The 13428-nt window shown below is 53.4% G+C and overlaps 1 protein-coding gene and 1 long non-coding RNA gene across 4 annotated transcripts in view; one reads left to right on the top strand and one right to left on the bottom strand.

Annotated features, from left to right (window-relative positions):
* TTC7B (tetratricopeptide repeat domain 7B) overlaps nt 1-7474 on the bottom strand; it is a 204657-nt gene extending 197183 nt beyond the window's left edge. The window contains exon 1 of one of the 3 annotated variants that reach the window (XM_084792571.1): nt 7239-7474. In XM_084792571.1, the coding sequence (XP_084648697.1) occupies nt 7239-7359 (121 nt within the window). In that variant the 5' untranslated portion in view covers nt 7360-7474. The remainder of the gene's footprint in view (nt 1-7238) is intronic. The other 2 variants (XM_084792568.1, XM_084792569.1) reach the window with 2 other exon arrangements.
* LOC311603604 lies at nt 5589-12848 on the top strand. The gene is made up of 3 exons (XR_014781177.1): nt 5589-6567; nt 11486-11886; nt 12076-12848. It is a non-coding gene; the product is annotated as an uncharacterized lncRNA (long non-coding RNA).
* The last annotated feature ends 580 nt before the right edge of the window (nt 12849-13428 follow it).

Genomic DNA, 13428 nt, shown 5'->3' with positions numbered 1-13428 from the left:
AAGTGTGCTCTCAATGAAGAAACATATTATCCCCCCCCCCCAACAGAAAGGCCAGACAAGATCTGCTCCAGGCAGAAGCCGTTGGCCGCAGTCTTCCTGTCTCTCTATGCTGCCACCCTCCATGGGTTGGTCTCACTCAGGCACTAGGAACCATTATGGGTACAAGATGGCAGCAGCTGCTCCAGGCCTAAAGGCATAAACAGCTTTTTCCAGGCAAGGAAAGTGCTTCCTCTTCCCCTGTAAGCATGCAGAGGAGATCTTCAGCAAGAGGAGATCTTTCCCAGAAGCCCCTGCATCAAGTCGCTATTCCACTGGCTAGAGCTGTCACATGCTTACACCTCAGCCAATCATTGATTGGGTAACAAAACCACAGAACCAATCGTAAGCATGAAGTTGGAACCAATCCGAGCACAGTGCTCAGCACAAGGAATGGCTGGCAGCAGAACACGGGTGGGAGGTGGTGGGGTGGGGAACCCCTCACTTCCAAGACAAGAGACCCTCAACCTTACTTACTGAGCTCTGCTCTATCAGAGAACTGGACACAGAAGCCCACGGATGGGCCAGGTCAATACAGCACTCCACCAGTGAGCTGTGAGAACTCCACAATCTGAGGCCAGAAAACCAATGGCCCTCAGCTCTAACGTTAGCCACGTGGTGAGGAAACAAGAAAGGTGCTGTAGGGAAGAGAAAGAGCCTTGAACAGGGAGTGGGAGAGGGTAACACCACCAGCAGCCGGGTAAAATGGTACATTAACAGTAACTTCTGCAATCAAGAACTCTCTAAAAATCAGGTTTGTTCCCTCTCTCTGTGTGTGTGTGTGTGTGTGTGTGTGTGTGTGTGTGTGTGTGTGTGTGCGCGTGCGCGCACGTGTGCGTGCGCACGTGAGCACAAGTATGTGCTCACAAGGGTGTGCCTGCCCATGTGGATACCCTCACCCATGCACAGGCATCTGGAGACAGAGACCGGCATGGAATATTTTCCCTATCGCGCTTCATAGAGGTTCTCACTAAACACAGAGCTCACCTTTTTGGCTAGACTGGCTAGCCAGCACGACCTGGGATCAACCTGTCTGTTCCCGGGGCTGAGGTTACTGACGCATGCTGCCACACTCAGCTTCTTCCATGGGCACTAGGAGTTGGAACTCAGGGCTCCAAGCTTGTAAGCAGGCATTTCCCACTGAGCCATCTCCCCAGGCTCCCAGAGTGGCTTTCCCCGTTATTCATTTGAGTAACAAGACCTGAGATGAACTGGCCCCTGTTCACAGTGTCTTTATCCCTTTGCAATGACTGTCACAAGGTCCTCTCCCACAGAAACTCAAGCAGCTGAACTCTGCTTGCTTCTCCAGCCTGGAGCTTCACAGGGGACGCCCCTTCTCTGGGCCTGCTCATCTGTAGGAGTAAGACTTGATTCACGGATGTCAGTGTTTTTGTTTTCTAAGCACATGAGCTCTTCCTTCAAAGGAAACCTTAGGGGAAAGTTCACCTGCTCCAGGGAAGCCTGCCCCATCTCCCACGAGAGGTCCACCAACACCATAGTTTGAAAAATGACATCTGATTTCCTCTCTGAGGTCTTCCATGGTCTGGACTGTCATGGCTGCATTTTCTGTGAAGGAAGGGCAGCCAGGAGAACTTGGACCGGACCCTGACAGATGGGCAGACTCTGACCTTCAGTGAAGATTCCATGAATAGCACAAGCAAAAGAGGAGCCAGGAATCCAGCCTAGCCCAGGGATGAGGACAGGACACTGCTCCCAGGTGACAGGAGGGTGTGCTGCTGCAGGAGCTGATGGGCCAAGCCAATGAATGCCAGGGATCCCTCCCTCCCCCAGCTCAGAGCCTCGAAATTCCTCCAAGCCTGAGGCCACAGGGAAGGCCGGGCAGTGCCAGTCCATGTCAGCCTTCAGAAGTCAGGGTCTTTCCGCTCTCTCTGCAGGGACCACCAAAGCCTAGCTTTGTGCCAGCAATCCAAAAGTACCGGCATATTCTGTACCAGCAGGCTTCAGGAACAAGAGCTGTTTAAGAGCAGGGAGCTAGCCAAAACGCACAGCTAGAGCGTCATAGGAGGTCTCTCTGACCTGGGGGCAGTTTGACTCTCATAGGCTTGTTAGGCCCCAGGAATGTCCTAAGAGATCATTGCTAAATGGCAAGGCCACTTTCTCATAGCAGAGGCTCAGATAAAACTCAGCCTTCCCAAGAAGCCCTGAGGCCACCAATGACTCTGCCTCTCTTGAGAAGTCTGCAGTGGCTTCAAGACACAAGGAAGCCATGACGCCATTCCTGCCTTCCCAAACTCAGGGGACCAGCCACAGGCAAACCAAGACCCTCTCTCATAGCACGCTCCAAGTAGATTTTGGAGCCAAACTCTGAACCCCAAAAAAGGCACTGTTTCCCTACCGTCACTAAAAGTGATTAAAATGTCTCCAAGTCTCACCAAATCAGCTGGGCTGAGATCCCCTTTAAGAACAACCATGCTAGCCTCCCCACTCCAAGTGAGTTCATGTGCAACGCCGCCTAAGGAGACTAACTGGCTGGAAAGTTAACGAGAAGCTTCATGACCTCGAAAAGGCTGCCCAGGACCCATGAATGGCCAGCTACTGCCACAGTAACATATGAAGCCCTGGTCAAGCACCAGCTCAGACACACCTTTTCCACGACTTGGTTTCCCCAGCCAGAGCCACATGAAGCTACTGTGGAGGAGGAACACCAGTTCGCCACATAGCGAGGTTTACGGGTATCAATCCTCACGGCCACCTTAATGGGACAGGAGGGATCTTACCAATGGAAGGCAGAGTCAGAGAGCTTACACAGTTGCCTCTAGGCCACTCGGCCAGCTCCAGGGTCAGACTGGGTATTAGCCCAGGCGCACCGCACTTCTCGCTCAGCGTGCCTTGCCATTAAGAAGCTGCAGATGACAGTCTGGGAAGTCAGAACTACAGAAATGTTCTGAGGAGTACCCTGTGGGCCAACCAGAAGCAGACATGTAACTGGCTCTCTACCTTTACTCCAGGGCTCCTGCAGCTCCTCAGCCCTAGCCTGGGCACCCCAGGCTTCCCCCTACCCACGGAGCCCCAACACCTTGTCCTTGCTGAGGTGCAGATTGTAACTTTGCACAGGTGGGGTGAGTGGGCTAAGAAACACACGCCTCACGCCTCACACTCTAGGTGACACTTAGACTTCAGGAAGCCAGGGCCTAGGCTCTTTCTAGAGCCGGCTGGCACAGAACCATCCATTACAACCAGGTTTTGATTTTGTTTTTTTAAGACAGTGTGAGACGAGGGACGGGAATGTATGTAGTTCACGGGACAGGTGTTATAAATCCGATCCCACCAATGGAAAGACAGACCGGTTGGTTCAAGGCCACTCAGCCAGCTCCAGGAAGAGTCTGGATATTGGCAGGATGTTTGCCTATCCCACACAAGGCCCTGACTTCATCCCTAGCAAAGCAGAAACCAGACAGGTATGAATGCCTGTAATCTCAGCACTCTTGGAAATAAAGGCAGGGGATCAGAAGTTCAAGGTCATCCTTAGCTACTCAGTGAGTTTGCGGCAAGGCCAGCTTGGGATGCATCAGATTGTCTTAAAAAAAAAATTGTTTTGTTTTGTTTTGTTTTAAACAGTGGGTGAAATGGTGCTGACAGTGGGGTGTGAGGCAGGAGAGACTGCTGGGTTTTCCCTCCACCTTGACATTTGACCCTTCCTAACTTACCCATCTCTTGGCAAAATGTCTAGCTCCATTTTATCTCCAGGGTCAGAATGGAGCTACAACTCTCAGTGCCCATAGCTTGGAGCCCCTGGGGGGCAGTGGCTAGCAGGTCCTTCCCAGAAAGAGCTGTCCCTGCTGACAACCAGCGACTGCTGCTCTCACCCACCCCTGGCTCCTGTCTCACACAGAGGAAAGCCAAAGCCATAAGGGTTAGCCTGTAAGGTCCACATGCTCTGTCTCCACCCAGGCCCTGTCCTGAAGGCTCTGTCTAGAACTCAGTCCTTCAGTTTCTCTGGTCTTATCTCCCTCACGGCCTTCTCAGTAGGGTTTCCCAAGCCACTGTGGCCACGCTGGCTTCCTACTTAAGATCAGCAGCCCCCAAAACTTCCCACCCAACCTTTTCCGTTTATTGTCCTGGCAGCGTTGACCACCACCAGCATCCTGCTTGTATGCAGTGATCACATCACTTGCCTCCCTGGCCCTTCCCCACTAAAAGGTGAGCTTCATGGAGCTGGGCAGAGTGTCATTTTTTGTCTCTGCTCTCTAGTGCAGGCTCCTGTAGCTCACTCGATAGTTGAAGACTTAACGGAATCAATGAGGAAAGCAAGAAAGAGTGGCCTGCTACTGAGGTGTCGGGCTCTGCAGATATCGACAGATATCAGACACTTTCATCTTTTCTTCTTGACACAGGGTCTCCTATAGCCCAGGCAACCTCAAACTGATTAATCAGCCAAGGTTGACCTTGAACTCTCACCCACTTTCTGTTTGTGTGATTACAGACAGGCCACACTACATCCAGTTTGTATACACTACTAGGGATCAAAGCCACAACTTTTTAATTTGTTATGTGTTTTGAGGCACAGTCTCACTCTATGGCCCTGCCTGACCTGGAATTCACAGCGGTCCACCTGTCTCTAGAGCGACAGAATTGAAGATGTGTCACCTGAGTAATGAGGCAACTGAGGCTGTGGGTTGTTCAGTGACCAAGGTCACAGAGGCAGGGAGTGGCGGCGGCAGGCTCAGGCACCGGCTACTGGCTGCAAGGACTGCATGCTCTTGTTGGCCTGCAAGAAATCTTAGTATGGCAATAGTGGCACTAACGGGTTTTCCTTACTTCAGTTGGCAAAACTTTAAGCTAGACAGGGGCCGAAGGGCAGGCAGGGCTCCCAACGCCAGGAAGCGGTCCCGCTATCAGCCCAGGGAAGGCCCCACCAGCCAGAAGACCCACCGCCCTCAGACGTTTCTCTCCACCTACTGAAGACACACCATTCTGGGTCTGTTTCATCCCTTTCTCTGGTTTGCTTCTATCTTTCTGAGCACTCTCTTTGACCTTTCCAAGTCTAGACGACCTTTCCCCATCAATGGCCGAGGCTCACGGTGTGAGGTTCCAAAGCTAACTTATACACAGACTCACGGGCCACAGTGTTCTGTTCTTACCACACCCTAATCACAGCGGCAGTGGAGGCCACAGGAGGCAGGTTCTGGAAGGAGAGCCAAGCTCAGGGAGCCATGAAGGTAAGACAGGCCCACACATCCTCTCACTCCAGGAACCACAGCAGCTTGAGCCCGTCTCTTCTCTTCTCCCGCCCATTATTCCCAGTCACATAGACGTGTCTGTCATCCCTAGATGGCTTCCACTGACTCCTCCCATATTTGTTTCTCAGTGGTCCTCTCAGAGGAAGTACATGCCAGAGGGCAGGGGCCTGGTCAGCACCTGACACAGGTGCCCATGCCCAAGAGGGGGCGCAGATAGCAGAAAGCGGGTGGAGCTGGGAGGAAGCTCAAAACCACACTGAATCCTAACATCAACCTGGGGGGGGGTGTAAGGGGCTGGGGGGAGATAGTGGGGGGAGTGGAAGTGACACAAGAGACTGGGAACTGGCACCTCAACAAGAAAAAAGTGGTGCAAGTAAGGCGAAGAGACAAAAGTGGGCATGGTGATGTTGCTTTTAGGGTCCTGGAGACTCAACACCTTTTCCCTCAAACGCGAACTTAACTGAAATCACCACTTCCTACGCAGAGCTTTAGTCCACGGTGCGCAAAGCCACAATCTTGTCCTCTCTGCATGTGCTATTTGCCTATGGTCCTAAACTTGGGAGGCAAAGCAGAAGGCTAGAGGCTCTGAGGCTAGCCTACGCTATATGGTAGGTTGGAGGGCTACATAGTGAACCCCAGTTTTGGTTTGGTTTGGTTTTAAGTTTTCATTCCCAGGAATTATTTCCTTAAAGTCACAGAGACCAGCCTTTAAAAGATAAATGATTTTCCCTGTCCATTTCTGGGTAGTGTGAGGTGGGAAGGTTGAAAACATTACACACACGGTCCTCCCTTGACTGAGCAGTGCCATTCCTTCATTCAGTCACTCTGTGGTTTAGTTGTTTGGCCCACACCTGCCCTGGCAGCCTTGGGAAGCCAGAGGTGACGGAGGACAAAACCCTCTGCCCTCTCACCAGGCTCCAAGTGCCTGCCTGTGGTTTTGGCGCGTACTAAAACACAAGCAAATATTAAACCATACTTGCTTCCAAAACAAATAAGGCCACGTGGAGCCTTTCTCTGGAATGTGATTTCGGGTGCAATTTTGGTTTGATGGGTTGCAAGAACCAATTCAGCAGACAGGGTCACTGGCTAAGTCCAGCAGCCACCACCAGCTTCCCAACTCAGATGCCAGGCTCCTGGGCGCACCAGGCCCCTCAACCAATCAGCTCCAGTTCCCTCACCTCTCTGCCCAGTAACCTTGTCCCTGACTACCTGACTTTATTTCCCTTCAACTCTCCACCCTGACGTCTCTCTGGGTCTGCAGATTTGACATCCAACAGTCTGACCTCAAGACACACACCCCAACCTGCCAAGGCCACCCCCTTGTCACCCTGTAAGTCTGAGCGTCCTCCTGGGGCCCTTGAATACCATATGTTTACCACGTTTCCATTCGCAGGACCCCTGAGCACACCACACACACTGGTGGCCCCATGATGCGCACAGGTATGTCCTGGGGGGCGACACACACACACACACACACACCACACACACACACACACACAGACACACACACACACACACACACACACACACACACACACACACACACACACACACACACACACACACACACACACACACACACACACACACACACACACACACACACACACACACACACACACACACACACACACACACACACACACACACACACACACACACACACACACACACGAGGTCCAACTTCTTGAAGCCCTGGGCTGGCCCCTGGCCTCTGGGGTCGGGGACAGCAGCGACTCGGGCGAGCCTCTCCTTGCGACTCGGGCGAGCCTCTCCTCCCTGCACGTCTGGACTCTGGGACGCCGCCACGGCCCGCCGGCCGGCCCAGCCTCACGCCGCGTGACCGGAGGACCCCGCGTTCCCCAAGGGCCTGGCCCCGCGCACACCGCGCGGCCTGCGCCTCGCCGCCCGGCCGCGCCCCTGCTCGTGCCCCGCGCCTCGGGCCTAGCCCCGGACGCCACGGCGGCCCCCGCAGCCCCGGAGCGCGGCGCCCGCGCGTACCGTTGGCGATGAGCTTGGCCGACAGCTGCTTGACGAGCTCGGGGATCCGCTCCCACTGGCACTCGGAGCGGCATCGTTCGATCTCCGTCTCCAGCCGCGAGCCCGCCTTCCTGGTCGCCATGGCCGCCCTGGCCGGCCCGGCGCGCGCCCGCAGGCCCCGCAGGCCCCGCCGCCGCCGCCGGGCCCCGCGCCGCCTCCCGCTGCGGCCGCGGGCTCCGGGCTCCCGGCTGCCGGCTCGGCGGCGTAACGGGAACGCCGGCCCGGGAAGGGGCGGGGAGCGGGCGGCGGCGGGCGCGGCGGGGCCCCGGGCGCCGCGAGGAGCGGCCCCTGCCGGCCAGGGCCGGAGCCGCAACGGGCCGGGGCGGAGGCCGGGCGTGCCGTGAGCAGCGCTGGGCGTGAGGAGCGCGGGACCCCGCTCAGCAGCGAGCCTGGGGCGTTGTGGGGTCAAGCCGGGCCAGCCACCCCGGGACCCCCGGGGGCCTGGCGTGAAGGGGCGTGAAGGGCGGGCCTGCCTCGGCTTGCCCCGCCATCGCAGGTGGCATGTGCTGCCTGGCGCCCCTCTTCAGGCTCCCCGGTGCCCTAGGCAGCCTTGGTCCTCATGCGGCCAAAAGGGGCGGAGACTCATCTTTCTCCAGAACCTGCCCGAAGTTCCTCAAATGTCTTGGGGGTGGGTGGTGGGGGCTCTGCAAGCACAGATGCCAGCTCCCTGGCCTTCTGAGGAGAATGCCAAGTCATCAGTGGACCTTCCTGGGCTTGACCCTGTAAACTGAGAGCCCGGGCAGGTGCCTAAGGTGCGCATGACTTAACCTGTGTGTGCATTTATTCAAGAACTTATTTAGGTAGACCTAGGGTAGTGCTTTAGAACTGTGGGAATGGAACGAAGCAGTTATCAAGCCTGCTTTGGTGGAGCTTCCAGTCCATTCATGGAAATGAATTAATTAAGCAAAATAGAGTAGCAAATTAGAAGGTTAAATTTAAAAAAAAAAAAATGGCTGAAGAAGCAGCAGGACCCAGTGAGGAAAATAAAAGAGTGGAGAGAGAAGGGTTTCAAATGGATTGGTTAAGGGTGGTGTTGAAGTGACATTTGATACTCTTAAAGGAGAGAGAGAGAGAGAGAGAGAGAGAGAGAGAGAGAGAGAGAGAGAGAGAGAGAGAGAGAGAGAATGTGTGTGTGCATGTGTACGTGTCCTGGGGACATGGGTAGGGGGCCAGAACAGTACAGGCAGAGGGAATCTTAAGAGCAAAGGCCTCAGGTTTACCATATTTGGTGAGTTAGGAAAGGCCAAAGCGGCTGGAATGGAGCGAAGTAAGGGAGCGGAGCAGGTGAGCTCAGAGAGGCGGGCGTGGGGGATTTAGCTCAAAGCTGGGCCTTGTGGACCATGAGGATGGGCAGAGGAGGGGCCTGATGTTAGGAATGGCATGGCCTGCGTCGAGGGGCGTGACCAGTATTTGGGACACGGATCAGGGAGCGTGGCTTCAAGGACAGAGGGGATGTTGGACCCTGCAATACTGCCTCTGAAAATGGAGCTGTCGTCCTGGCAGTGGCCTGTCACCAGGCTCAAGGAGACGCCGCCATCACTTTCCCAGGGCACGTCTCCTGCAGCTTTCCAAAGCTATGACGTGCAAGCTTGTACGCCCATACCCTGGGGCTAATGAAGAACAAATTTAGGGTCCCTGGTGGAAACTAAAACTCAGGGCCGAGCGGAAAGAAGGCTTGGGACATGATGAGCACTGCACCGAGGCCATCAGAGGTGATGGAAGCAGAGCAGATGGGGCTCAGACACTGAGGACAGCCCAAGGACAGGCAAACAGAACGCCAGAGGACGTGGCTCCTCCTCGGGAGCAGCTACACACACACACACACACACACACACACACACACACTTGCAAATCCAGCCGAAAGGTCAGTCTAAACTCGCTTGCTTGGAACAGTCTCCTCCTTCAGGCTCAAGGTCTCCTCAGGCCAAAGGTCACCAAGAAGGCCTGTTCAGCTGACAGCTCCTGTGTGACCCTGCGTGGTGCCATGCAGAGGAATATCATCGTGACATGACTTGGCCTCTGTGGCCGCAGTGGAAGCAAAGCAACGGTGTTCCCTAGCCTGTTTCTCAGCTGGTTTTCTGAGCGTGGGAGATGCCAGGCAGTGGCAGTTAACCCACCCCACCCCCCCCCACCCCCACCCCCACCCCCCACCCCCACCCCCACCCCCCCCACCTCCACCCCGGCTCTTCTTCTCTCCCTATAATGTCTACCTGTGGAATGCAGCAGTTAGAATTTAATTATAGCGTAGACGCCGGCCACCTTTCTAACAGCTCCGTGCCTCTTGCATGCTGCAGTCTAGGATCAGCTACTGCTCAACAAATACATGCAGTTTGCTTTGGATTGACTGTGCTCTGAGGGTATGCTCTTGGCTCGTGGGTGGAGATCCTGAGGTGGGGGCCCTTTAAGAGGTGAGGCGCAGCCTGGAGCAGTGGCTCACGCCTGTAACACTAGCACTCAGGTGTTATTGTGTAAGAATACACACACACACACACACACACACACACACACCACTCAGACACCGATCTCAGCTAGAGATGGATGGTTTATTTTGTACACACACCCCAGGACTGGTCATGACCAGGGACACAGAAAGAACTCAGGAGCCTAACTGTGACATGGGCCTGTTCTTAGGACAGTCTTTTATAGGAAAACCAAGAGCAGAAGATTAGCGTGGGGGAGAGGTGGGAGGCAGAGGGGGGCTGGCTAAGTAGACAAAGTTTTTATCAGCTAACCTTTAAGCTGATTGGCCCAAGTGAGGTAAGTTGGGGTCTTTCAGAGTACATCCAAAGTGTAGCCAGGTGTGCAGATAACAGAAGTGTAACCAGAGTGCAGCCAGAGGGTAGCGAAGTGTATAGATCACAAAGTACATCCTGAGCCATCTAGTGTAGGTCACCTTGACCCTCCGTCAGGGATGGTAGTGTCAGCTGTGACTGACTGCTTCTAGGAAGCAGAGGTGAAAAGTTTAAACGTTTTGAACTTGATGTCACTTTACAAGCTGAACACAGAGATGGCGGTGGCTAGGTCAAAGAGTTGGCCTCAACACTGGGAGGCAGAGGCAGGTGAATCTCTGTGAGTTCGAGGCCAGCCTGGTCTACAGATTGAGTCCAGGACAGCCAAGGCTACACAGAGAGACCCTGTCTACAAACAAACAAACAAACAAGCAGAGATGAAGCCTGATGGGAGGCTCTTCTTTCAAAGGGAAGCTGCTCTGTGAGCAGGGCCTCAACTCTTGCAAATGAGTTGTTTCAAGAGTAAGCTCCAGCTAGCCCAGTAAAATAAAAATGCTTTCTTTAAAAAAGAAAAAGAAGCCGGGCGTGGTGGCGCACGCCTTTAATCCCAGCACTCGGGAGGCAGAGGCAGATGGATCGCTGTGAGTTCGAGGCCAGCCTGGTCTACAAAGGGAGTCCAGGATGGCCAAGGCTACACAGAGAAACCCTGTCTCAAAAAACAAAACCAAAAAAGAAAAAAAAAAAGAAAGAAAAAGAAAAAAAGAAAGCCAGGCGCGGTGCCACATGCCTATAATTCCCACACTCAGGGAGGCAAAGATGGGTAGGTCTCTGTAAGTTCAAGGCCAGCCCTGTCTACAAATCAAGTCCAGGACAGCCAAGGCTACACAGAGAAACCCTGTCTCAAAAAACAAAACAAGAAATAAAAATATTAAAGAGTGAGCTCCCGTCTCTAGCTTCCTGTTTATGGAGGTAATGTTTTCCCCTCCGACATTGTATTAGTTACTTGCTGTGATATAATACCATGAGCATAGCCATGAATTTGACAGAGCAAGGGTGAGGGGGCATGAAAAAGATTGGAAGGAGAAAATGATGCAATTATATGTATGTATAAATACACACACACACACACACACACACACACACACACAACCAAGGTCACTTACAGAGAGAAGACTGTGGTGGTTCGAATAGGTATGACCAGCATAGACTCAAGTATATGAATGCTTGCTCATAGGGAGTGGCACTATTAAGGGGTGTGGCCTTATTGGAGGAAGTGTGTCACTGGGGAGCAGGCTCTGAGGTCTTATATGCTCAAGATAGGCCCAGTGTGGCAGTCACTGCTGATGCAGATGTGGAACTCTCAGCTCTGTCTCCAGCACCATGTCTGCCTGCATGCCTCCATGCTTCTCACCATGGTGATAACGGACTAAACCTCTGAAACTGTAAGCCAGTTAACTGTCTCCTGGTGTCTCTTCACAGCAATAGAAACCCTAAGACATATGGACATCGCATCTGCTCTCTAAAGGGAAAACCTGAGGGTTTATTTGGGTTTCCAGTCCAGAAGGAGAAGAGTCCATGATGGCAGAGCAGAGCCATGGAGGCTGCAGCAGGGATGTGGAAGGCTCACATCTTGAACCAAGTGCCAAAACTTGTGGGGACAGAGGTTAGGAGCAGAGTTTGGTGAACACGGTCAACTTAATCCAGCACAGAGAAAGAAACTCTTGGTATTCGCCGTGGGTAGCCTGAGAGCTGGACCCTGCAGTTGCCAAGACCCTTCACCATTAAGCAATATCTCCTCCTTTGTCCATCACTGGCCCTGTGCTGGTCGCCACCACCTCAGGCTTGAAGAGGCACAAGTGACCTGTGAAAGAAAATTCCAGGTGAGGGGCCGGGCGGTGGTGGCGCACGCCTTTAATCCCAGCACTCGGGAGGCAGAGGCAGGGGGATCGCTGTGAGTTTGAGGCCAGCCTGGTCTACAAAGTGAGTCTAGGACAGCCAAGGCTACACAGAGAGACCCTGTCTCGAAAAACCAAAAAAAAAAAAAAAAAAAAAAAGAAAGAAAATTCCAGGTGAGATTACTGGCAAATGGTACGCAGGTTAAGTTCAGGGGGAGGGCGTTATTCATGCTAATATAATAGCAATTAAGCGGACATCTCGTTCTCTGTTCACTCACTCTGGTATTACAAGTTTGGCAGGAATTATTGCCTGGGGCTTGGTAGTGCCAGAAAAGAAGCCACATGGAAGAGGCTGAGAGGGAAATCAGACCTCGGGCAAGATGCCTGGGAAGGAGATGGCCAGGAAGAGCAGAGAAGGCCTGGGCTCAGGAGGGCAGGGCTAACAGGTAGCTATGGTAAAAGAGCCCCGGCCCCCTTAGAACCTGGTGCCCCTGGAGCCACGAGGCTGGGGAAGAGATGAGTCCACGGAGAGGGAGATCTTCGGGGTGAGGACCTTGTAGGCTAGGCTAGAGTGGAGGGTGCTCCTGGGAAAGGAGTAGGTGCTGATGAGAGCAGGAGTCGGTGCCTCTGCCTTTCCTCCTGCCTGGGCCTGGTAGGCCAGAAGGTTTTCACCAGATTCCCCATGTGGCCCCCCCCCTCCCTGAGGGCTTTGCCTGAGAACTATGTCCTCAGAAAACCTTCTTTGACCATCCTACCCAAACTCTCCTCACCATGCGTCACCCTTTCCCCTAACTCACTTGGATATTCTTGCCACCAGCTGTTCTGTACTCACTAATTTGGAATGGATTGTTGGCCTGCCTTGACTGGAGGGAGGCTGCAGGCAGGCAGATTTTGTGTGTGTGTGTGTGTGTGTGTGTGTGTGTGTGTGTGTGTGTGTGTGTAGGTATGTGTGTGTAGGTGTGTGTGTGTAGGTATGTGTGTATAGGTGTGTGTGTAGGTGTAGGGGTGTATGTGTGTAGGTGTATGTGTGTGTGTGTGTGTATGTATGGCTTTGTTTACAGATGTGATCCCACCCAGGAGAAGAATGCCTAGCATGTTGTAAATGCACAGTGAACATGATAAAAAGGTCAGGGATGTAGCTTAGTCAGTAGAGCGATTGCTTGGCAAGTACAAAGCCCAGGGTTCAATCCCTGGCCCTGCATAAAGGCAGGCCTGGTAACACACCCCTATAATCCCAACACTTGGAAGGCAGAGGCAGGAGGGTCATCTTCAGCTATTAATACATGGTGAGTTTGAGGTCAACCTAGGGTATGTGAAATCCTGCCTCTATAAAAAGAAAGAAAAGAAAGAAAGGGAAAACAAAAGAAAGGAAAGAAAGAAAAGGGAAGGGAGGAAAGAGGGAGGGGAGGCGGGGGGTTGCTGCTGTGCAGGCCACCCAGGCTTTAGTCTCCTTGAGGATAGACCCACAGGGGAGGAAGTACCCAGCAACTGAAGCAGAGGATTTGAGTTGAAGGGTGAGGTGAAAAT

Source organism: Acomys minous, assembly GCF_964271855.1.
Source record: "Acomys minous genome assembly, chromosome: 8".
Lineage (NCBI taxonomy): Eukaryota > Metazoa > Chordata > Mammalia > Rodentia > Muridae > Acomys > Acomys minous.
This window is presented reverse-complemented; position numbering and strand designations above follow the sequence as displayed.